Here is a 23,105-nt window from a genome sequence, read left to right on the forward strand (position 1 = left end):
AACACTGTGATGAAAACTATGTTCTGTAAGCCTAGAAAAATTAACAGCAATTGTCTTCATTACTTTAAATGATAATTTTATTACTTTTATAACGAAGTATTAGAGAAAGCCTATTGATATAATCAACAAACTTCAATAATAACAACAACAACTACAAAATTTCAAATAAAAAGTAGGCGAAAAACTGTACAATATACATTTATATAGAGAAGGTAATTTAACATTGACTTAAATTGGAGATTTCCTTTTAACAAGGATAAAAAATTAACGAACGGGGTATCATTCTTGGTTAAAAATATTTGTTGAAACAATCACACTCTTATTTACAAATTATTCTTGTATAATTCTTTTCATAAACCACCTCTTTTCTGCGTGGAAATATTCATGATATCATTGATATGAATTCGTACTCGTGGATATGTCGTTTTTGATTAGTTTTAATTAATTTCTCTTAATTTAACTTGTTGAGCCTTAACCAGTCGTATGACAACTTCCTAAAGGAAGTAAACTTGGCGGGAAATTCGAAACGGTGAATGTGAATTTGGCGCGCTTTCAGAAACCATAGTTTTCGTGGAAATTAGGCTTAGCGCGACTTCCATTCTTAAGCCTTGGCTTATTATTTATTTAGAGACCCAAGTTGAGACTAATCCATCCGTTTTTTCCTTATTGTAAATTTCTAAATCATTTTTAATACTTAACACTCGTCTAATCCATCATTTAAATTTAATTTTCTCGCGACTATCACAGTTTTTAACTCGGAAGTTTAATTACACTAACCCTTCTTTTCTTTCTTACCCAATAAACTTCCGCCATATTTATTTATATATAAATTCAATCGTTTGGAACATTCTGGAAGTATCAATATATTATTATTATTATTAATATTATTATTATTGTGAAAAAATCAGTCATCAAATCCACCATTTACAAAAACACAACGAGATTAAAATTTTAATAATTTGGCACTAATTGTGAGAAATTGGAATTATATGACCTATTAATTCGAGCTAAAGGGGAGAATGAAACGGTCAGACAATCATTTTTAATCAATTTAAATATATAAATTCCCCTCAAAGACATAAACAAAACTTGTCAAAAACTCTTCCGTTTATCTATCTTATTCCCGATGCATATGCCAAGGCTTAACGTGTGATTTTTCAGTGGCGAATCTGAATCAAAATGACGAGTCGTCTGCTTTAGAGCCTGGCACACTCATCGGGAATAAGGTGGATTTTATTTAGGCCTAATTTCAAAAGTTGAGATGCTAACGTTAGGCTTAGTACTTCAACTTTGAAACTGTTGAAATTTCAAATGAAATCAAGTTAAATATTTTGGTAAGGTTTTTGTTCAGAATCAATTAAAAATGGTTGTTTGACAATCTCATTCTCCATTTAACAAAATATTCCGCTAAGCCTTTGCGACTGTCAAACACAATGATTTTTGCCTTATTTCCATATTATTATGTTACGGATTTTTCCTGAACTATTGTAGTAGTAACCTTTTGACTTGTGCCCTCTCTATTCCCTGTTCTTACATTAATTACCGTTAGGCTTAAGTCAAAATATTACTGTCTTGATGAACACGTTGTAAACATCAAAGGCCCAAACCCAGGGGGGCTATTCTGTAATTTTCTTAGATGTCGATCTCGATCTCGAAGCGAACACGATCTCGAAGATAGTCGTATCGATCGAGATCCTTCTCGAACGAAAAATGGTATTCTATAACATGTATCGTTCGAGTTCGATACCGGAGTTCTCGATCTTCGAGTACAGCATAGATGTCGAAAGAGTGACGCACTTCCGTTTCATGGGACCAATCATAATAGGACTCTAGGAGGCGCGAAACTTGAAACTATTATTAGCGGACGAAAAAATAAGATCGTTTATTTTTGTTTAGGATGTGAGGGTTTAGTTTAATTCTTGCAGGTTTTAAGGCATCTAATTTGAAGTAGGATAGACAGTATAAAAATAAGTATTTAAAAGTAATTTGGCTAATACCATATTATTATTTACATAACCATAACCTATGATCTACAGGCTAAAGTTTTTATTCGACTGCTCTAAACGTATAGATTTATCTCTAACTAGTAGCAAAGGGGCATAACATTAGTGTTACTTTTCGACCGCCATTTTAAAAGATGACGGCATGTTAAACCCGAAAACCCATAAGACACTTTTTATTTTTAGTCGAACGGTTTCGAGAGTAGGACGTTATTCCGAAAGGATAGTTATATTTCTCGCCGCCTTTTTTCAAGATGGCCGTGCATTCAAGCCATATTTCTTGATGTGCACCTACGATTAAGAGTAACGTCCCTGCATAAATTTCAGCATCGTTGCCCGTCGGGACATCTTTGTTACTTTTTGGGCCGCCATTTTAGAATATGGTTTCAAATCATACCCCAAAACTCACAAATCCTGTATATTTGATAACGTGTACCGGTGTACCTAATGTTCGGGGAATCAGTTGAAAAGCGCAGAAATTATTCCACATTTCTTGCAGCATTTTTCAAGATGGCTATAGATTAAAAGCAATTTATTTAACGTCCCTGCAAAATTTAAGGGGGACTGTTTTGCCTGGGCGTTAACATTACAACACCAGAGGTATATATGAAATTTTATATACTTCTGACAACACGGTGTCTTCGTAAAATTCACCTAATAATTTCTCTAGCTTGATTATCTAACTCAAAGCGAGCTAAATGTAGAAGGGCAGCTATTTACACTAAGATTAAAACTCATGAAAGAAGGGTTACTCGAAACGAAAAGACGATCTCGACAGCTACTACCCTGTCGATATCTAGTTCGACAACTTTGTCGATAATCGAGATATTTAAGTTCGACAACTTCTTACAGAATACCATTTTTGTGATTTTCGAGATCTCGGTTCGAGATCGAGAGAGATGTCGATCGACAACTCGCTTTCGAAGCTTACAGAATAGGCCCCCAGATCAGATCATTCATAAAGTTTAGAACTTTTTAAATTTTTTCGAAACAGATTTTTCAAAATCCCTCAAACGGAAGTGGGACTTCCCTGGATGACAAGCCCAACTTCCTTTCGTTTTCGACGTGAGCAAAGCATGTAAACAATGATAGTCAAACACGTGGCGCTCATGACCGCTAAGATGATGGTGGCGCAGAGAAGTTGTTGCGTCGAACAAATGGTTCGTTTGACCGTCACGGCCATCGGATGCTCGGTAAACAACGGGATGAAACTGTTCCAGAAGGTCATCCGCCTCTCTTTGTAAACCTTTTTCATCTCCATCGTCGAACCAATTGATGCGTACTTGTGCTGACCGGGTGAGTACTGTTGCCATGTAAAATTTACCGCTCCGAAATCCGGAGTTGGGTTTCTATGGTGAGGGTATAGGAAATAGGCTTAGGACGCTTAGGAAATAAATTTCCGTAGACATAAGTAAAGTAGTAAGAATAAGTAGGACACTTTCCTGTGCTAAATTTATTTAGAAATCAAGGTTTTTTTTGAAATCTCTCCTGATAAGGGGGTTTTGAAATCTCTCCTGATAAGGGGGTTTTGAAATCTCTCCTGATAAGGGGGTTTTGAAATCTCTCCTGATAAGGGGGTTTTGAAATCTCTCGCGATAAGGGGGTTTTGAAATCTCTCGCGATAAGGGGTTTTGAAATCTCTCGCGATAAGGGGGTTTTGAAATCTCTCGCGATAAGGGGGTTTTGAAATCTCTCGCGATAAGGGGGTTTTGAAATCTCTCCTGATAAGGGGGTTTTGAAATCTCTCCTGATAAGGGGGTTTTGAAATCTCTCCTGATAAGGGGGTTTTGAAATCTCTCGCGATAAGGGGGTTTTGAAATCTCTCCTGATAAGGGGGTTTTGAAATCTCTCCTGATAAGGGAGTTTTGAAATCTCTCCTGATAAGGGGGTTTTGAAATCTCTCCTGATAAGGGGGTTTTGAAATCTCTCCTGATAAGGGGGTTTTGAAATCTCTCCTGATAAGGGGTTTTGAAATCTCTCGCGATAAGGCTTTTCAAATCGTGATAAGTTATGAAAACAGCACGGCTTATTGTATTTCATTGAAAGCATATGATACTTATTATTGCTAATGTTACTTATGAGGTTTACAAGTAGTTTGAACTTTTTTTTTTTTGGTATTTACCCAAATTTGGCAAAATCCGTCCACATCCGGATCATATTTCTACTTATTTCGGCATCTTCCGCTTGGCGAAACGAGTTTTTCAGGTCTAAGAATGGTAGCCCGAATATGTAATGTAATTCGCTTTCGTGGTAAGAACCTGTTGGGTGCAATTTTTAAAAGGTCAACATAGGGTCGAGTGAAAAAAACACCAACCGAACCAAAAAAATTCATTTAAAATTCGAACTTACCAACCCAACTATTATTTTGTATGCTAATATCGTCTGGACTCCAATAGACGAATTCGTACATGTAAACTGGTAGACTCGAATGCTTCGAAATAAGTTTAGCCAATTGAACGCCCGGTGCTTTAAGACCAACGTCCGATATAATCTATCACCCCCAACAAAATGATAATTTAATTACCATACCAAACTCGAAAGCGGCAATTCAAGTTCAATTAGGGCAATGGCTTTAGAATGACTCGAAATCTTAATGAAAGAATCCATTGATTTTTAAACGATTTTAAAATGAAATTTAACACGCCAGATTTGATGAAAATTGGCATCGCGCCTTAACAATGGCGCGAGATATAGAGAGTGTCACGTGGTGAATTTTGTTAACAAAAAGGCAGGGACGTTAGGCGATTGGTCGGAAGTGCAAATTTTTAATTATCTATGCAACCTAATTTAAATTTTAAAATCATTCGGAGAAGGTCTTATAATAAGTAGAAGAATCGATCAAAAATCATTTTATTTTCCTTTTCATCCTCCCTTTAAAGGGCTGTTCGGACTATGGGACTAACGACTATATTTCTCATAGAGCTTAGGAGAGGGGTGGGAGAGCCCCTTTAAGTCTCAACTGGAAGTTAACTTAAAAGTCTTTTAAAAGAGCAAAGAATGTAAACGGATAGATTTTCTGCATGTCCTTGCTTATGACTATCTCGATATCTTCAAGTTAATATACTTCGGGTATAGCAGGCACTTGGCGCCCGTGTGTTAGATTAGATTCGGTTAGCCTAGGCCGACGTCTGACCAAGTCTGACCCAACCCGAGACGTGGTAGATTGAGATAGTAAGGCAGGCGCGGGAGTCAGGACGGGAGTAAAGGAAGGGGGTATTTATACCTCGGCCAAGATGAGAGCTCCGATTGGTTTTCCGGAAGAATTAGCTTGATCGATGATGATCTTTTTGCGGGTGTACTCGGTGTAAACGGCGTGAACGACCGCTTCCAAATTGGCTTCGCTCGAACTGCAGTTCTCCGATAGTAGATGTTGCAAATACTTCTTCACTTTCTGTTTTGTCAATTTAACCGACGACGGATTGCTGTCTGGGGAAATCAAAAATTATCCATCAAATTAAGGTTAGACCTAAACCCTAAAAAGATAAAATTTGGCTCTTCAGGAAATAGAACTCTTTTTTTTTTCTCAATCATCTCCATCGGGAGTTAAAAGTTTACCGAGTCCTTCTTTATTTACCGTCAAAGGCAAATAGTAATGATGGGATGTAAGGGTAATGAAAGTTTTTAGTAGTTTTGTATTTCCAGCAAGGTTAGAGGTTAAGTATAATCGGTCGATATCGATTAATAGTCGGTAAAAATCTGTTACTAATCGGTAGATATCGATTAATAGTCGGAAAATCATTAATTAAAATAGGTTAAGAATCGATGAAAGTAGGTTAAGAATCGATTAAAATAGGTTAAGAATCGATTAAAGTAGGTTAAGAATCGATTAAAATAGGTTAAGAATCGATTAAAGTGGGTTAAGAATCGATTAAAGTGGGTTAAGAATTGATTAAAGTGGGTTAAGAATTGATTAAAGTGGGTTAAGAATCGATTAAAGTGGGTTAAGAATCGATTAAAGTGGGTTAAGAATCGATTAAAGTGGGTTAAGAATCGATTAAAGTGGGTTAAGAATCGATTAAAGTGGGTTAAGAATCGATTAAAGTGGGTTAAGAATCGATTAAAATCAGTTACTTATCGGTCGATCTGTTGATCGGTAATGAAATCGGTATAAATCAGTTGTAATCCGCTAGAAACGGGTCGATACCGGTTTTTTATTAGCATTATTTTCGGTGACACAACCCACACTCTCATTACTTCATATTTGCCTTTGATACCAATATACGGAAGAGTGTTTAGATAGAGAGAGAGAGAACGAGTGCCCCATACACAATTCTCATGGGTAATAGTTAGGTTTTTACTTACAATGGCTCATCCAAACGGAGACCTCGTCTTTGGTCAATCCCGTCATGAAAGGAACTGGATGAATTTTTCCTTTCCGAACTAGAGTTTCCGGATCGCCCGGAAGAAAGTTCCGGTCAATAACTGGCGCGAAACGAATCGACATGGCGTTCTGTATAACAGGAATAGAAATTGATACTCTAACTATAGATCATCTACGTAGCTGGATATTTGGGGTGTCCTGGTTAGAGGATATATTATGCACGTAAGGATATGTCGGAAGTAATATAAATTCTTGGGTGTCAGACCGGAATTCCCGCTTTGCGAGCGATGTTTTCGGCCGATTGATTCTTCAAACATTGAAGGATGGCTTCGCTGTTTTCGCTGTCTTCGCAACCGACGTCTCGGGCCAAACGTTGAGCTTGTCTTTTAGGGTGTCTTTGAACAGCCCATTTGGCCACCGCGCTACCGCTTTGAGCTATGGCGGCCGTAAACATTCCTATAAGAGACAACAATGTCCATTCAAGCAAAAGGGAAGCGAACGTAAACAAATAAACAAACAGCCAAGCGCGTCATAAGCAACATAAACAACGATTGAAGTGCGTAGAACAATTTCAGTGAACCTAAATAGTTAAATAGTTTAGTTGCCATTCAAAACTAGCATATCAATCAACCCCTGCAGGGCCGGATTAAGCAATTTTGCACCCTGGGGCCGAGATAATGTGCGCCCCCTTCAGCAAATGTTGCTAAGGGGGAATATAACTCAATGCGCCTCCAAAAAGCCCACCCCCCCTTTAATCCGGCCCTGAACCCCTGGTTTGTGAGCCGCAGGTATAAGAAATTTGGCATAACGGTAATCAGTTGGAAGCGTCATACCGTTACTTAAATGGGACCACATAAGAGAAAGGTCAAAGCTAACTTACCATTGGTCAAGGGTGATAACATATGTAAACCAACACACGCTCCACCTGCCGAGTTACCAAAAATGGTAATCCTACCCGGATGTCCACCAAATGCCTTGATATTATTGCGAACCCATTCCAATGCCAGTAATTGATCCATTAGACCCGCGTTGCCTGGTAAGACATTGTCTCCGGTACTTAGAAAACCTTTTTGGAAGAAAGGGAACAATATATATTCCCACTTGAAGAAGTTAGGCGCTTGGAAAATACGGGTTCCGACAGCTTAACCCGCGCTCCCTTGTCTTTGATTACTCGACAAAAAAACCAGTTGGAAAAATCCAACTGACTTTGTTCTCTAACTCTTTTAGTCTTTTTGGGTTTAATAATGAAGGAATCAGTTGCGGGAAAAAAACGCGACCTTGCGAAACCCATTGAGGGATTTCTTTTTGCCACCCATTTTTCACTTTGGTCTTTAACATTCTTTGAAATGGGAAAAGCAACCGAACCACTTGGGAGACAACTCTCTGTCAATCCATCAACGTATCTCTTAAGGAGAAAGAAAGAGTTGGGTCAGCTCGCAGCCGGGTTTAAAAGGCTTCATGCACTATAACTCCGCCATGAATTTAAAAAGGAAAAGCTATCTGATTTTAAGCCTTTGTCTTATTTATAAACGCTCCCAGGAATGCATACAGCTACTACGAATCATTGTGTACGTGAAAACCATTTTATTTTCACTCAACGTATTTATAGGCGGATTATGTGGGAAGAGCTAGAAAGACTAATCATTATATATGACCTTGAATTTTACCTTAGCGAATAATTTATCTCACTTCGAAATTTATTAATTATTTTCAAAGTGATCACTATTTAGAGATAGGCTCACTGCATAATATATGCTAATTAATATTTATTTTTAGAATAAAATAGGCCTTGTTGAAACCCTTTAATTTTTAGAACTTCTGTTTCATTTACTTCTTATTTCTATTTTCCCTGATGCCATTTATTCAATGATTAACTTTTATATATATGCCAATAGAAAAACCCGAATCATACTAACTAATGTCGAGTCAACAGGTGTTTTATATTAATGGTACTAGTAGTATCTCACCGAAAGGTCCCAAACGATAATTGAGGGTTACAACGACGACTCCACCCATGTAGGTAAGCCATTCCCCGGGGTAAAATCGTCCACCACTCATTTGATAAGAACCTCCGTGAAAATAAACCATGACGGGCATCAAAGGTTCATCCTCCTCCTCCTCCTCTTGAGCCTCCCGTACCTCCTCCTTAATCGAAGCCGGTGGTGGTTTTCTTTTCTTTTTTCTCTTTTCTTTATCGTCTTCTCCATCGCCTCTTTCTCTCTCTCGCTCTTGAGCTTCCTCATCCGCGTCTCCGCCGCTCTTCTTTCGTTCAGGAGGGTTAAAGGAAGAGGCTGTCGTCGTTGAAATTGGTTCACCGCCGCCAACGCTGGCTCTTTCGAAACGTTGCCGTCCGCCTTTCGAGTCGTTCGACCTAACTCTGGCCGCTTCACGCTTCAGATCCTCTTCATCTTGGTCCTCCGTCGATGATGAGGAAGGAATTCCTCCTTCGTTTTCGCTTGACCACGTATCGTTTTCATCCAATTTTTGGTGTCGCTATATAAGTCAAAAACATAATTTGTAAGTTAGTAAGGACGTGTTGTGGGACGTAGTAGCGTCCCCTGGGTGATTATTGGGTTAGGAACTTGGGTATTAGGAATAAGATTCAATAAATTCCAGTTAAAGAAGCAAATATCACAGGGGCGGGGAAAGGTCACCTTCTTGGGTTATTTCCCTGACGTCAAGAAGCACCGCTAGAGGCAGCAGGAGTTGGCTAGCCTCTCTCTGCGTTTAGTTCTGAACTCGGGTGAACTCCGTCTGGCGTTTGCCTCTTGGTTGGTGCCAGGGATATAACCTAAGAGGGCGACCTCCCCTCTGTGTTTTGATGGTTTCACAATAAGTAATTAAAAGAATGGTCTATTGGCATACTACTGGGCAGCATCAGGGACTCTCGATTTTAATTGGAAATCACCTTGCTTTGCTTCTAAAATATTCTACCTAAATATCTTCACTGAAACCTCGTAAACTTCAAACTTGAGCCCATTACACCGTTGCGTTACGTGAAATAAAACCCAAAACCCCGCTGGTAATTTTTCCCATATTACATAAAGGTTGTTGAAAATGTTTTTTTAAAAACCAAATTTTCTCGCTCAGAAATCGTATGTTTGTTTTTCTTCAGACTCATATACCGGTACCCGTACTTTACCCCTCCATAGATGGCAGTGTATTAAATCCCAGCGGAATTAAATTAACAATGTGCATTCATAAGTATACAGGGTGTTTCTTCTAATAAGTCTACCATAAATTAAAGTGTACTTGTGTTAGGGGACAATCAATGTTTAGGAGCCCATACCTAAGTTACTAAATATTGTAGACACTTTTTACTCAGTTTAACCCTTTAATTTATGGCAGACTTATCATAAACACCCTGCACACTGAAGATTTCCACTGTATATTGGTAGGAGGAAGATGGCTGAGCTACAAAAACAAATTAAGTTCTCGGATTTTTTCTCTTGTTTCTTTTTTTTTTGGCCGAGTGGCATCACGGTCATTAGCTTGACGTTACGAAGAGGTTATTACGTGAAATAAGAGTGAGGTTTTTATCCCCCTGTCTTCATTATACATTGTTTTTAACGGTAGAGCGACTAGACCGAAACTAAATTACCTTTCCGTGTCTCCCGTCTTGTCTTTGACGTATAAGTAGACCGCGTTATAACCTAGCTACGTTCCTAATTCATCTTCTGTTGCGTGTAGCAATTGCTTTTATAAGAAAATGTATTTTTATACTCGCTTTATTTAAGTGCATGGCAAAACATATATTGCAACTTTATTCTTTACTATAGCGGTTCGTGCTGTTAAGCTTAATTTGAACCATCTTCTTTTGCTTGACCTAATTGCAGTCTATTGTTTAAGCCTAATTTTATTGGCACAAACACTGAGAAATTTGAGCCTGCAACGTTGGGCTTAAGCGTTGGTTTAAGATATTACAGTTTATTTGTTAACCCTAATTTTTCTTGGCACAAAATCCGAGCAAGCTCCGAGCGCGCAACTTTGGATTTAAGCCTTGGTTTAAGATATTACAGTTTATTTATTAAGCCTAATCTTTCTTGGCACAAACAATGAGTGGGCAACTTTGGATTTAAGCCTTGGATTAAGATATTACAGCTTATTTATTAAGCCTAATTTTTCTTGGCACAGACCATAGAGGTGCAAGTTGCAACTTCCGAGTGTAAGCTTTAATTTCTTAAGCCTAATTTTTCGTGGCACTACCAGTTCGGGTGCAACGTTTGGTTGAAGATATTACAGTCTATTTTTCAAGCGTTATAAACAGTACGGGTGTAACTTGAAGTTAAGGATAGGGAAAAGAACAGTTTAATGCTCCACGCATGCATAACCAGAAGGAGAAAGACTCAGATCTTCTCATCGCATTAAGAGCATTAACGTTAATGGGGAAAGTAAAACTGCAGGGATGGACTAGCTGTCCGGGAATAAATGAGAATCTATGCAAAAATGCATATCCTCATGAGCAAAACGAAATAACGGAAAGTGAGACCGAAAGTAACACATCGCATCTGATCCGCCAACGTGTAGTCCGCTACCACGAAATTTCTCGTGACGTCTCACCCTCTTATCTCTTACCTCGGTTTTGGCGACCATATTGTAAGTCGTTAGCAGCTCAGGCCGTACAATTTAGACTATACCAATATTGACGTCACATCCCCGTAGCTCCTCCCCTCTCAGTACCACTCTATACTAGCGTGTCTAATTTCATTTATCAGGTTTGCGCTGTGATGAAGAAGAATCAATATAGAAGACTTTCATTCATTCACCCCTATCCCCAATGACTCACTCACACTCTGTTATGTCTATATGCCTTTGCTAATGTTCTTTCCTTCTAAGTCTCCAACCAAGAAGTCCGATGTACCTCTGTCGAAGTCGTATATACTCGTACCTCGAGTCAGTTTCGTTAAAAGGGATAAAATCAGAGTTTAGGACGTACGTTGGCCACCGCACTATCCAAATTAGAACTGGCTAAACGTGGCTGGTTGGCGTCTTCGTTCCGTCGACGACGTTTTCTAGGGGTTGGTTGTAAATCTTACAGTAAAGCTCCTGCAGGCATCAGCTCCTATTGGTTCGAGTGCATGGTCTCCCTCATTGGATTCCATGGTCCAATTGGTTGGAGATTTCCTTCCCAGTACACGTCACTTTTATCTGTTTTTCCTCTCGTTGTCCTCGCTTTGGAATTACGACTTCAACTTTTAGCTGTTACGTCCTAATCTCTTCTTATTTCTCTTTTTTCTACTAAAATCTTGGAGGGACGCTTAGAATTCGCACCTCTATACCAAGTTCCTAATACTTTTTCTTTTTCTTGGTTTTTGAAAGTACATTAACTCAAAGATACATTAAGGTTTGAAGGAATATCAATATCGGATTTAATAATGATTTTTGTTGTTTTGTATTGTGGTCAGATAATTGACCAAGTTTAAGGAGACATAGGTCGGTCAATTTCAACCATAGCGCAAATTGCTTTTAAGGGTATGAAAGGTCAAATTGTTCTCTATCGAACGGTGTATAATACTTTGGGGTTACTTCAAACAGAGCTTTCGAGTAATTAAGGTTTTAAACAAATTAGTTTTTATACCCCGGATCCCAGAATGTAGAACAACTTTGTGGCGTCAGAACTCTGCCAATTTTGATGTTAATTGAAAACCCTTTTAGGATATCATAGGTTAGATTGTCCTCTATCGAACGATACCTAATACTTTGAGATTATATCAAACACACCAAAAGTAATTAAGGTATTAAACAAGTTAGTTTTTATTCCCACTGGTCACAATGTAGAACAACTTTGTGACGTCAGAACTCTAAGAATTTAAATACCAATTGGAAATCCTTCTAGGATATCACAGGCCAGATTTCCCTCTACCAATTAATTAGCTCTAGGTTAATTAGTTCTCGAATTAACAAGGTTTTATTAATTTATAGAAAATAATTTTCACGAAATATTGCCCAACCAAACATTTTTGTTAATAACGTCGAATTTAATTTACTTCAGTTATAACCCTTATCCTTGCGAATGAAGGTTACTGAAGCGAATAAAAATCCACGTTTTTTTTTTAGTGAAGAGCCCAAAAAAACATCCTAAGAAATGTACTCTTATAAAAACGTCCAAGTGTTCAGATAAACAGTGTTTTTTTTCTTGCCCTTCTATTTTTTTTTTCTTTTTTACTTTAGCAGCTAGAGAGGATAATTGAATTCTTTGGGATTCGGGTTCGATCCCGTTGAAAAAAAAAATAAGAAATTGTGTTTCGGGAAGATAGTACTAGGGTATAAACGACATATTTATGTCCGTTAACATGTTTCGTTTTAAATCCGATTTCAACTTGGAAATCAAAAATCCTACCTTCTCCCAGTTTTTATAATGGGATTAAGGAAAAAGAACCTTAAATAGGGTTAAAATATTATTTATGCTCTGTGTAGTACGTAAATTGGGGAATGTTAAACATAATCGAATCTAAGGAAAGTATAGAATTTAAATAAAAGAATGTGAAGGTGAGCGCTGATTGGTCGACCAAAGAAATTGATAAGAGAGAAAGAAATCGTGACTTCTAAGTCTTAAACATCGTACCAAAAGTGAGATGAGACCAGAAGTACTGAGCTAACCAAATTCTTCACTCGGCGAAAGTGAATATTCTTGATAACACACGAACGCTTGGCCCTCTGGTAGCGGTTTCTGAATTTTCCCTCCAAAACGTGAGACGCTCGTGGCGTAGACGGCCGAACTAGATTCCAGCACCCGCGTGCATGTTCAGCGGCTTTAAGTTGAGGGGAAGGGGGTAAGAAATGTTTTTGGAACTCGACCAATTTTTTTCTCTCTAGTTTTAGCTCGTGGGAAGCGGCATAAAATCCTCAAATTTGTTCACTAGTGCCAGCAGGTGCCAGGATCTACTACCAATGCTAGAGCCCTTCACTTCTAGTCTCATCTCATTTCTGATGTTATTTTCCTTTTGAATGTTTTGATAGAATTAATTTGTTTACGGGTTTTGGTTTATTTAGGTGTCCCCCCCCCTCTCGTGCTATAGCTCTCTCAGTAAGTCTCTAGCATTACGAAGTATAGGTAGTGTCATACTTATGGAAGGAACATATCACTTATAAACCTATGCTATATTCATATAGGAATTGTAATAAATTTATACGCAAGACGTCTCTGGAAAGGAAATAGAAATAGGCCAAATAAACTGAAATAAATCTTCTGGAAAAGTAGAGTTTTAGTAAATGATGGCTTCTAATGCGGGAATTGTTGGAATACAAGGGAGTCGTTAGAGTTTGCTTATATTCACTGGATTTTGGGAGAAGAAGAAGAAGAAAATGCGGGAAATTCCAAGCCTTTCAACACGTAATCAACGCCCTAAACAGTTTCAGTTCTTTTCGGTTTTTGAACTCGAACGAAATCCGTTCGTGAAACGTTTTCTCGGAATTCTTGTAAATGAATTATTCCAAACTCCAAAGGAAGCTTTAATAATATTATTTTCCCCTATTCGGCTTGAATTAACTTAATTGCTAATGAAAAAACCATGCAGGGAATTTCTTAAAATTACTAGAACAGATAATTAATAATAAATTACATTTACACGACCAAATTAGCATAAATAATGATTGCAGTGAGCTTAGGGGGGATTCATTATTTACTACCTTTAAACAGCGACCACTTTGAAGTTTATTAATCAAATTTCTAAATTATGACCTTGATATGCCACCAGTAAACTATACAGATCACCTAATCCCCCTTTGTGACGTCCTATAGCTTTAAACATCGAGTTCACTGAAATTAAATTAACAACACCATTCTTAATTTCCTTGCTGTTAATGCATAAACCGTTCCGTTGCAATATGGACAGTTCAGTTTTGCACCATCCCATATAGGAAATATTTATAAGATCCTGCATTCCATGATTTTATCTTATAATAACTTTGATCTTGGGCCTCCCATCCCATCCCATCCCACCTCTCTCTCTTTCTCCATCTCTCTCTCTTTGGTGAAATGTTGTCAAGTAGAAATGATTTCGAACCATTTATACGATTTCCTTTTAAAGGAGGGGCGAGCTAGGGTATGCACTTTAAGCGTTTCCTTGGCTTCCCCCAAAGGGATATCGCATCGCCTTTGGAATTTGGAAGTGTCAGAATAGGGCCCGGGTATGTGTACGTTAGGAAATATTACCAAAGCTCTTAAAGGTTTTCGGCCAAGATCAAGAAACTGAATAAATATCCTCTCCTCTTCTCCTCTCCGGATGAAAAAGCGAAAAATGAGAACTTTTTCCATTTCTATACTATAAAAGAAACCGTGCCCCGTCACTTTTCACACCCCTTTCAAGTATCTACAGGGTGTTAACTCCGTCGAACGTACCATTAAAAGTATTTGCAGTATAAATTTTATATTCCTAAGGGGCTAAAGAGATTTCCTCCCACATTACTCCGTATAGATCGTCTGGAAACATGGTTGCCAGCCAGTTTCCGAAAGATCTTAAGAGCTTATAGACAATAGATGGTGCTCATGTGCTAAAGCTAGGGGCTAGAGAAATTCCCCGCCCCCGTTTCTTAACTTGAACTGCGCATGCGCTACAGGGAAAGGGTTGCCAATAATTTGTTATTAAAGCATCTCCTGCATCATTCAGGTTTGGAACTGAATGATAATAAACTGAATCAACACAGAAAACTCTACAAGCTTAATTCAGTCTGGTGTAGATAGCAGTAATTGAATTGCACACGTCACAAATGACTGGCTGGCAACACTTGTCCACACACAATCTATATGAATTTCCCCAAGCTCACAATAGACTGCTAATACGAAGTTTCTCATGACGTCAGACCCTCCTATCTCTTAATTACCTCGGTTTTGGCCACCATATTGGCCAAGTCGTCAACTCAGGCGATACAATTTAGATAGTTACCAATATTGACGTCACTTCCCCGTAGCTCCTCCCCTCTCAGTTTCACTCTATACTTTGATCTGGTTTGGTCGTATTTAGAATGGTATAACACTCTGTACATTACAATACTTCCATAGGGCAGACCATAGCTTTGAATCGGGGAAACGATTGAACGAGCTGATAGTCGTTTCCTATACGGATGTAAATTATTCTTTACGATAGGGATAGGCCATTCGGAAATAAACGCATTTTTGGAAGAAGTCGTTTCCCCTCTCCCCTCATCTCTTCCGTTCTTACAATGGGTGCGTTCAGTAACGCTCAACGGAGACCAAACGCGTTGAGCTCCGTTGATTAACGTGACGTCATGTGACGTATTAGGCTACTGAACGGTTTTTGGCAACTTTACTGTTCTTGGAAATGGATATGCGGGGGCCTACTAACCCCCATAAGGGGCAAAACTCTGACCAGTAACTTAGCCAAGGCTTAAGCTTTAAAACCCAATAACTTTTTAAGCTTCATAGATATAATCGAAAAAATTTCATAAAATACTATTGGACATCATTCTTTCTCATTCAGTCGCTGCTACACCGATTTTATAATCATTTCCGAAATTATCCGTCAAATTAACTTCTCGAAATCCTTCAGGGAGATAAGTTTCCGCCATTGCTGATACGTCACAAATTGCGTTGCTCAACGAAGTAATCGGCTCTTACAGCCGATGACTTCGATGCCTCTTCGCTTACAATCGTGACGTCAAACCGGAAGTTTCGAAAATCGTTCAGTGGCGAATGCGCATTCAACGTAGCCTCCGTTGAGCGTTACTGAACGCAGCCAATATTTCACCCTGAATCTCTACCAACAGGAAACTATACATTCTTCGCTTGTACATCCTTCAACGGGATCTACTCTCATCTTGAAAAAAATAATAGACATTTCCAATATCAAAGCCCCCATCCCCATCCTTATGGTATGTTTAACACCGTCCATTTGGATTTTCGATGGAGCTAGGTTTACGACGGTTTTTACCGCCTATCAACAAAGGCAAATAGACAGAATTTGAAAGTGAGAAAGTAAGGACTGTGATCACCCCTGGGCGTACGAAAAACACGTGATTAACGTTGCCTATGAACTAATGAAAGTAATATTTCAAGGGGGGGGGGAATAAAGATGGTATCGGTGGTTGCAAGGTAAAATTATTTGAAATACGTCATAGACACGTGACGTGACGTCACCGAGGAGAGGAGTGCCTGAATGAAACTAAAGGCTCTTTCAGACGAAGAACGTTTTGACTCTTTTAGATTAGTCAACTTGAGTTTAGTAAACTAGTGAACAGAAGTAGACAAGTTGAACGACCAAATTATAAATTGATCACTGACCAATTATTGCTGACTCAAATTTTTGACCCATCCATCTATTTGAGTCAAACGTTCTATCATCTGAAAAGGCCTTTTACTTCAAAACTAGAGCGCGCTTCAAGGAATTGGCGCCTCATTCTCGCGAAAAACCAGGACGAAGTGACCACTGTCCAGTGAGTACAGCACGAGCTGAACCGAAAATCTTACATTTACCCAGCACCAAGTTTAATCTCCAATTAGAAAAAATGTAATTTCTATAACGAATTCCCAGTTTTTTGAACTCATGAACGTTCTAGATAAAATGGTCTCTTGGTGATCTCGAAGCTTTGGTCCCATTGAACCGAATTCCCATTCGACAGAAGGGGTTTTTTTGGGGGGGTCCCATTCGACCGAACGTAGCCAAAGGTGCGATTTTATTATAGTCCCATTGGACCGAAATTCTATTGAACTGGAAGAAGACATACTGTGTGGTTTTGCATTAAATATATTTTTAATTTCACAACTTATTATTGTTAAAATAAATGTGAGTTGAAAATGTATTACTGCACTTATTTTAACTACGTTTTAATTACGGCGAACCTCACCTACCCTAGCCTAACCTAACCTAACCTAACCAAACGTAACCTAACCTAACCTAACCTAACCTAATCCAACCCAACCTTGTTTGGAGGTAAAAAGATTATTTATATGAGTATTAAAAGCCCGCCTCTTACCACGAACAATTTCTTAGCAATAATAGAAATATTTTGGAAAAGATGTCAGATAATTAATTGGAGAATATTTTGGAAAAGACGGCAGCTAATTAATAGGAGAATATTTTGGAAAAGGTGGCAGCTAATTAATTGGAAAATCTTTTGGAAAAGGTGGCAGCTAATTAATAGGAGAATATTTTAGAAAAGGTGGTAGCTAATTAAAAGAAGAAGAATTTGGAAAATGTGGCAGCTAATTAGTAGGAGAATGTTTTGGAAAAGGTTGCAGCTAATTAAAAGGAAAATATTTTGGAAAAGGTGGCAGCTAATTAATAGAAGAATATTTTGGAAAAGGTGGCAGCTAATTAATAGGAGAATGTTTTGGAAAAGGTGGTAGCTAATTAAAAGGAGAATATTTTGGAAAAGGTGGTAGCTAGTTAAAAGGAGAATATTTTGGAAAATGTGGTAGCTAATTAGTAGGAGAATGTTTTGGAAAAGGTTGCAGCTAATTAGTAGGAGAATATTTTGAAAAAGGTGACAGCTAATTAATAGGAAAATGTTTTGGAAAAGGTGGCAGCTAATTAATAGGAGAATGTTTTGGAAAAGGTGGTAGCTATTTAAAGGGAGAATATTTTGGAAAAGGTGGTAGCTAATTAAAAGGAGCATATTTTGGAAAAGGTGGTAGCTAATTAAAAGGAGCATATTTTGGAAAAGGTGTCAACGAATTATTGGAACCAAACCAAACCTAAACTAACCTAAGCCAACCTAACCTAACCTAAGCTAACCTAACCTAACCTAACCTAAGCTAACCTAACCTAACCTAAGCTAAGCTAAGCTAACCTAACCTAACCTAAGCTAAGCTAAACTAAGCTAAGCTAAGCTAACCTAACCTAACCTAACCTAACCTAAACTAACCTAACCTAAACTAACCTAACCTAACCAAACCTAACCTAACCTAAACTAACCTAACCTAACCTACCCGAAACCAAAATATTAAAATTTTAATTTAAAATTTAAAGACATTGATGGAACTACCATTAAGACTGTACTTGATTTTAAGCACAATTTGTTTATTAATTCTATATATCTCTTGCCTTGAAAGGAATGAAAGTGAGCGTTATAATTAGTATCACCAAACATTTACTTTTAATATTATTAACATACCTTTCGGAGATTCGAACCAACAACCTATCGCTTCGCAGTCCAACATCGTATCCACTACACCACCGAATCGCTGACGGCTACAGTGTTTCAAGTTATATTCATGTATTTTTTAGAGGCATATTCGGAACATTTTTCATTTCGGTCCATCGGGAATATAGCCATTGGGCTGGAAATCTAAAATCATTGCGGGATATTCGGTCGAATGGGATTTCGGTCCATTGGGAATTCGGTTGAAAGGAACGATACCATCTCGAATCCCATTTTCGCGTATCGTAATCAGTCGCGGATCAGCCTGAATATACTCCGAACTAAACCCAATTTTCCATGAGAGCTTTAAGAGCAAACTCCGGATGAAACCGATGAAAGATTAATATCAAAATAATGTAGTACAATCCAATCGAATTTAGAACGTAGTACCTATAACGTAGAGCTCGTTGCGACGGTATTTTTATAGCAAAATGACCCATTTCCATGGAAAATGGGATAACAATTTTGTTGAAGAAAAAAAAAGCTGCAAGTTGCAACTTACGCTCTTCTTAAGAAGGTGCAATTGAAAGTGGCCTCGAAATTATAACAACATCGGGGTGGTCACGTCCCTATCTTGTAACTTAAGTCATAAGCATATAACCCTCTTTAAGTATCCATCATTGGGTCTTTGGTTGAACGTCTCCCGCCTCCTACCTTTACTTCAGCCCATAAGAGAGATTTTTCTTTCCCCAGTGGCGCCTCCAAGCTACGAGTGGCTTAAGTGTGAAAGACATTTGGGTGACGACGATTATGTGTCCAACAATTCAGAGAATTTAAAACTGGGTTTGCGACAATTGGGTGGCGATGAAACTGATAGAGCGTCAATTGGGTGAATAGATATCTGAATCAAACCAAATCTGACTTGACTTAACTGAACCAAACAAAACCTAACCTAACCTGACCTCGACTGTTCGCAAAGAACATAAAATTTTGACCATCCAAATTTTATGGTTTTTTATTGACCCAATTTTCGGACGCCCTATTTACAATCCTCCAAATGATCGGACGCCCAGTCGTCGTCACCCAAATGTCTTTCCCCCAGTTGCCATACTCCCCTACCATAGATCCATTTTAGACATGTAGACTTATGGTAGATTATAAATTTATGCTTAAGTCAATTTTAAATGTATTGTGACTTAATCCAAGTCTATCAGAAACTTAAATTCCGATCTCTGCGTGCATTTTTGTATTCGCAGTTTATAGACTACATCCGGCTTCAAAGCGATAGAATGGAAGGCGCAAGGGCTGTGATACTCGCATCTCTCTAACTAATTTTAACTGTTTGTTGCGAGTTTTCCACTGGCGGTATGAAATACATTTGCCACCTACAAACCTAACATGTTAAAAATATAGAACAACCGCACTTTTTAATCAGAACTACACGAGTGTCCCAGAAAAGAAGTGGGCTATAACAACACAACAGATATTTTGGTATATATAGGCCTATTCTATCTAGTTACAATATGCAATATAGTCAAAGCATGGCGGATTAATACGACAATATATAATGTCGTTAAATATATTTAATGAGACGAACTACTCTACATGGAACTGACCTGTTTATAATACACTGATCGTATGAGGGGTTGTCGAACTAAAGTCGCCAATAACTATATTGAGTTCAATTGGTTGGTATATAAGAACAAGCATGGGCTGCTTTGCTATACTGCATTTGTTGCAACTAACTTCGAAACTCTGATTCAACATGATGGGAAAAAGTTTGATTTTCGTGACTATAGTATGCTTTATCGCGTTGCGTGTTGCGGCGAATTCCGCTAATGGTATGTATGTTAATAAGAATAACTGGGGGTAAATGTCTTCAAGACGAGATACCCATAATTGTCCTTTATATATCAACGATACTAAATACGTAAAATTTTAGCAAACACGCTTAATTTTTGAACTATTCCTCCATGGAATATTTATTTTTCAAATTTAATCGCCCATGTCTATGCATGATAAGTTTGGTGGCATAAATGAAGTGGGATGTATGTTCTTTGGGAAATCAATTTTGGGTTGAAAATGTAACTTAATTCTATCTCCATTTTGTTTACCACAAGGGACACTGTTTCCGAGTTAAGATTGTACATAGGAGTGTTTTACGGATGACTGCTTAAATTAAATTAAGAAACTGAACTAGACAATGATTCCTAATTTAATTAAGGGGTCATCCGTAAAATACTCTGTATGCAATCTTAACTCGAAAATAGTGTCCCTTATAGGTCAAAATGTTAAATAGAAATTACATTTTCTATTCAAAATCGATTTCCCAAAGAATATCCCTCTTAATTTATGAGTGCAGACTTATCAGAAAGACGCCTTGAAAGAGTGCGGGTATTCAGTATCCAAAAACGCGGTACGAAATACAATTTTCTCTAAAATTTCAGATAAGATGGTGAAAAGAGAGGTCAATATGAAAAGCAAAACTTCTAATGTTGCGCCAATGAAACGAAGTATATCTCGATATCTTGATTGCGATTGTTCCGAATCGGACTGCGATTGCTCGTGCGAATGCGAAGAATGTTATTGCGATGGCGAGCTAGTACGCGGAATGCGGATGCGGCAATTGCGATTGCACGGGTGATGGCGGCTTTGACGTTTGCACTTGCGGAAAATGCTATTGCGAAAAGGACGGAGACCAAGAATCGGAAGGTTACGATTGTTCTTGTACCGGATGCGAAAATTGCGATTACATTTGCGATTGCGATAGTTATGATCTTTCTTGCGAATGCAACTTTTTGAGGCAATACTTATCTTATTTTAAGTAACGCTTCTTTATAATATATATATTTTTTGCGTTAAATTCCCAATTAAAATTAATTACATTGCGTTATAATTGTAAACTTAAAATAAAACTTTAATTAAATTACATCTGTATGCCGAATTTTCATTAAAACAACCAAATTCGGCAGTAAAAAACTAAAAACCTTTCTAAAGGAACCAATTGAAAATAAAAAACAACCTACACTGTATAATCGAGCTCAATTTTAGACTCCCCCACCCATTGGTTCAATTCAATTCAAAAAATAATTACCTTTCAGAAAGAAAACAAAACCTTTCGTGACACATTCCAAAATCCTATAAGATCACACTTTTATTTCTATCCCCACGTCACTTGTCCCTAGGAACACGAAATTCCTTATATTCCTTACAGTTTCCAATCCCAGTGTAAAGCTACACCGTCAGTTAATATAAAACCAATCAACTACACGACACTACGAAGTTTAAACGCGTCTGCGGGAGTCCTTAAAGGCCCTTCCTGTGATGGACTCCTGCTGGAGTCCTATGCTGGCATCTGGTATTTTGGTTTCATACCAAAATAGACGTTTTTGATATAACTCAAGCGCCAGGCTAGCGCGTGCCTTTGAAATGTAGAATTATTTTGTAAAACGCTAGGCCTACTCAATGGCCTACTAACCTCAAAGGCTTAGCAACTAAATCGGAGTTTTTTCCGATAAGCAGGGTTTAAAATAGGCAACAATTGTATTGGTAAATATAAAGGTGGTTTCTGATAAGTTTGGGATAAATTAAGGGAGATGTTCTTTGGGAAATCGATTTTGAGTCGAAAATGTAACTTCTATCAGAAGTAATATAAGAAACCTCCCTTCTATCTATGACATTTTGTATGCCACAATTAAGGAACACTGTTTTCCAGTTAAGATTGCATCCAGAGTATTTTACGGACGGCCTCTTAAATTTAATTAAGAAACAATGCCAGTTTAATTAAGGGATCATCCCTAAAACACTGAAATAATAACTCGAAATCAGTGAATACCAGGGTAGTAGTGATCTGGATTTAACAATGGAACGCAGCACTCCCAGCTAGAGAACCCCGAGCATTCCAATTGAATTCGCTATAATCAGGCTTTCATTTAACCTCCATACTGCCTTTCTCACACTCTGTTATCTCTATTTGTCTTTGATAAGAAGGAAATATAGCTGAGATAAAAATTTGGGCTTTTTTTATGATACAAAGATGAAGCACAACGATGATAATACACAAAATTTGCATATAGAACATAATCGATATTATCGGAATTTTTACGGTATAGGACGTGGGCGGTGAATAATATGATTTAAAGATGTCTCAAGGCATATTACGAGCTTCGTTGTCATCGAAGAAGCTGCCCTATGTAAAACTAAGCCTAAATGTAAAACTTTTTTAAATTAGGCTTAACGTTTTCCCGCGCGCGCGTTAAATCTTGAAGAAATAATTGAAAATAAACGTTCAAAGTTCGAACAGAGCGTGAGAAACGAGATTCAAAAGCTAAGCCTAAATTCAAACTTTCGGTTTAATAATTTTAACTAGGCCAAGGTACAAACATTGTTTCTTCGTCTTTCCACATGTGTAAAGTTGTCAAAGGCCCTTTTTCAGAATAAGAATGTGAGCGTTAGAGTAAACCTTGAAAAATCTAAGCCTAAATTTAAGTGTTTTAAAATTAGGCTTAACAACTTCAAAGCAATGATTCCTTCGTGTTTCCTTAGTGTTATATTCGGAGCTTAGCCCGCGGTTCCATCTATATTACAGTGGAAAATGTCAAACGCTAAGCCTAAATTTAGACCAGTTTCGAATTAGGCTTAAGAATTTCTTAATTAAAAGCAATATTTTTCGTCGCGTGACCTCGTGACCTTTTTAAACGTTTAGTCTTAAGGGCCAAGATGAAGAATTATTTAGTGACATTCAT

At 37.9% G+C, this 23,105-nt stretch overlaps 1 protein-coding gene and 1 long non-coding RNA gene across 2 annotated transcripts in view; one reads left to right on the top strand and one right to left on the bottom strand.

Moving 5' to 3' along the window:
* Positions 1–14: 14 nt before the first annotated feature.
* On the top strand, positions 15–22,120 carry LOC149718251 (uncharacterized). The gene is made up of 3 exons (XR_016366771.1): positions 15–212; positions 2,995–3,296; positions 20,808–22,120. It is a non-coding gene; the product is annotated as an uncharacterized LOC149718251 (long non-coding RNA).
* LOC149718252 (fatty acyl-CoA hydrolase precursor, medium chain-like) overlaps positions 3,010–23,105 on the bottom strand; it is a 32,400-nt gene continuing 12,304 nt past the window's right edge. Inside the window, exons 3-10 of the mRNA XM_089838734.1 lie at positions 8,289–8,814; positions 7,202–7,387; positions 6,587–6,777; positions 6,303–6,450; positions 5,224–5,426; positions 4,350–4,491; positions 4,123–4,258; positions 3,010–3,349 (exon numbers count right to left, since the gene is read on the bottom strand). Of these exons, the coding sequence (XP_089694860.1) occupies positions 3,010–3,349; positions 4,123–4,258; positions 4,350–4,491; positions 5,224–5,426; positions 6,303–6,450; positions 6,587–6,777; positions 7,202–7,387; positions 8,289–8,814 (1,872 nt within the window). The remainder of the gene's footprint in view (positions 3,350–4,122; positions 4,259–4,349; positions 4,492–5,223; positions 5,427–6,302; positions 6,451–6,586; positions 6,778–7,201; positions 7,388–8,288; positions 8,815–23,105) is intronic.

This window comes from Phalangium opilio, unplaced genomic scaffold, assembly GCF_054372755.1.
Source record: "Phalangium opilio isolate 3A_F unplaced genomic scaffold, DU_Popi_V2 ptg000002l_1, whole genome shotgun sequence".
Lineage (NCBI taxonomy): Eukaryota > Metazoa > Arthropoda > Arachnida > Opiliones > Phalangiidae > Phalangium > Phalangium opilio.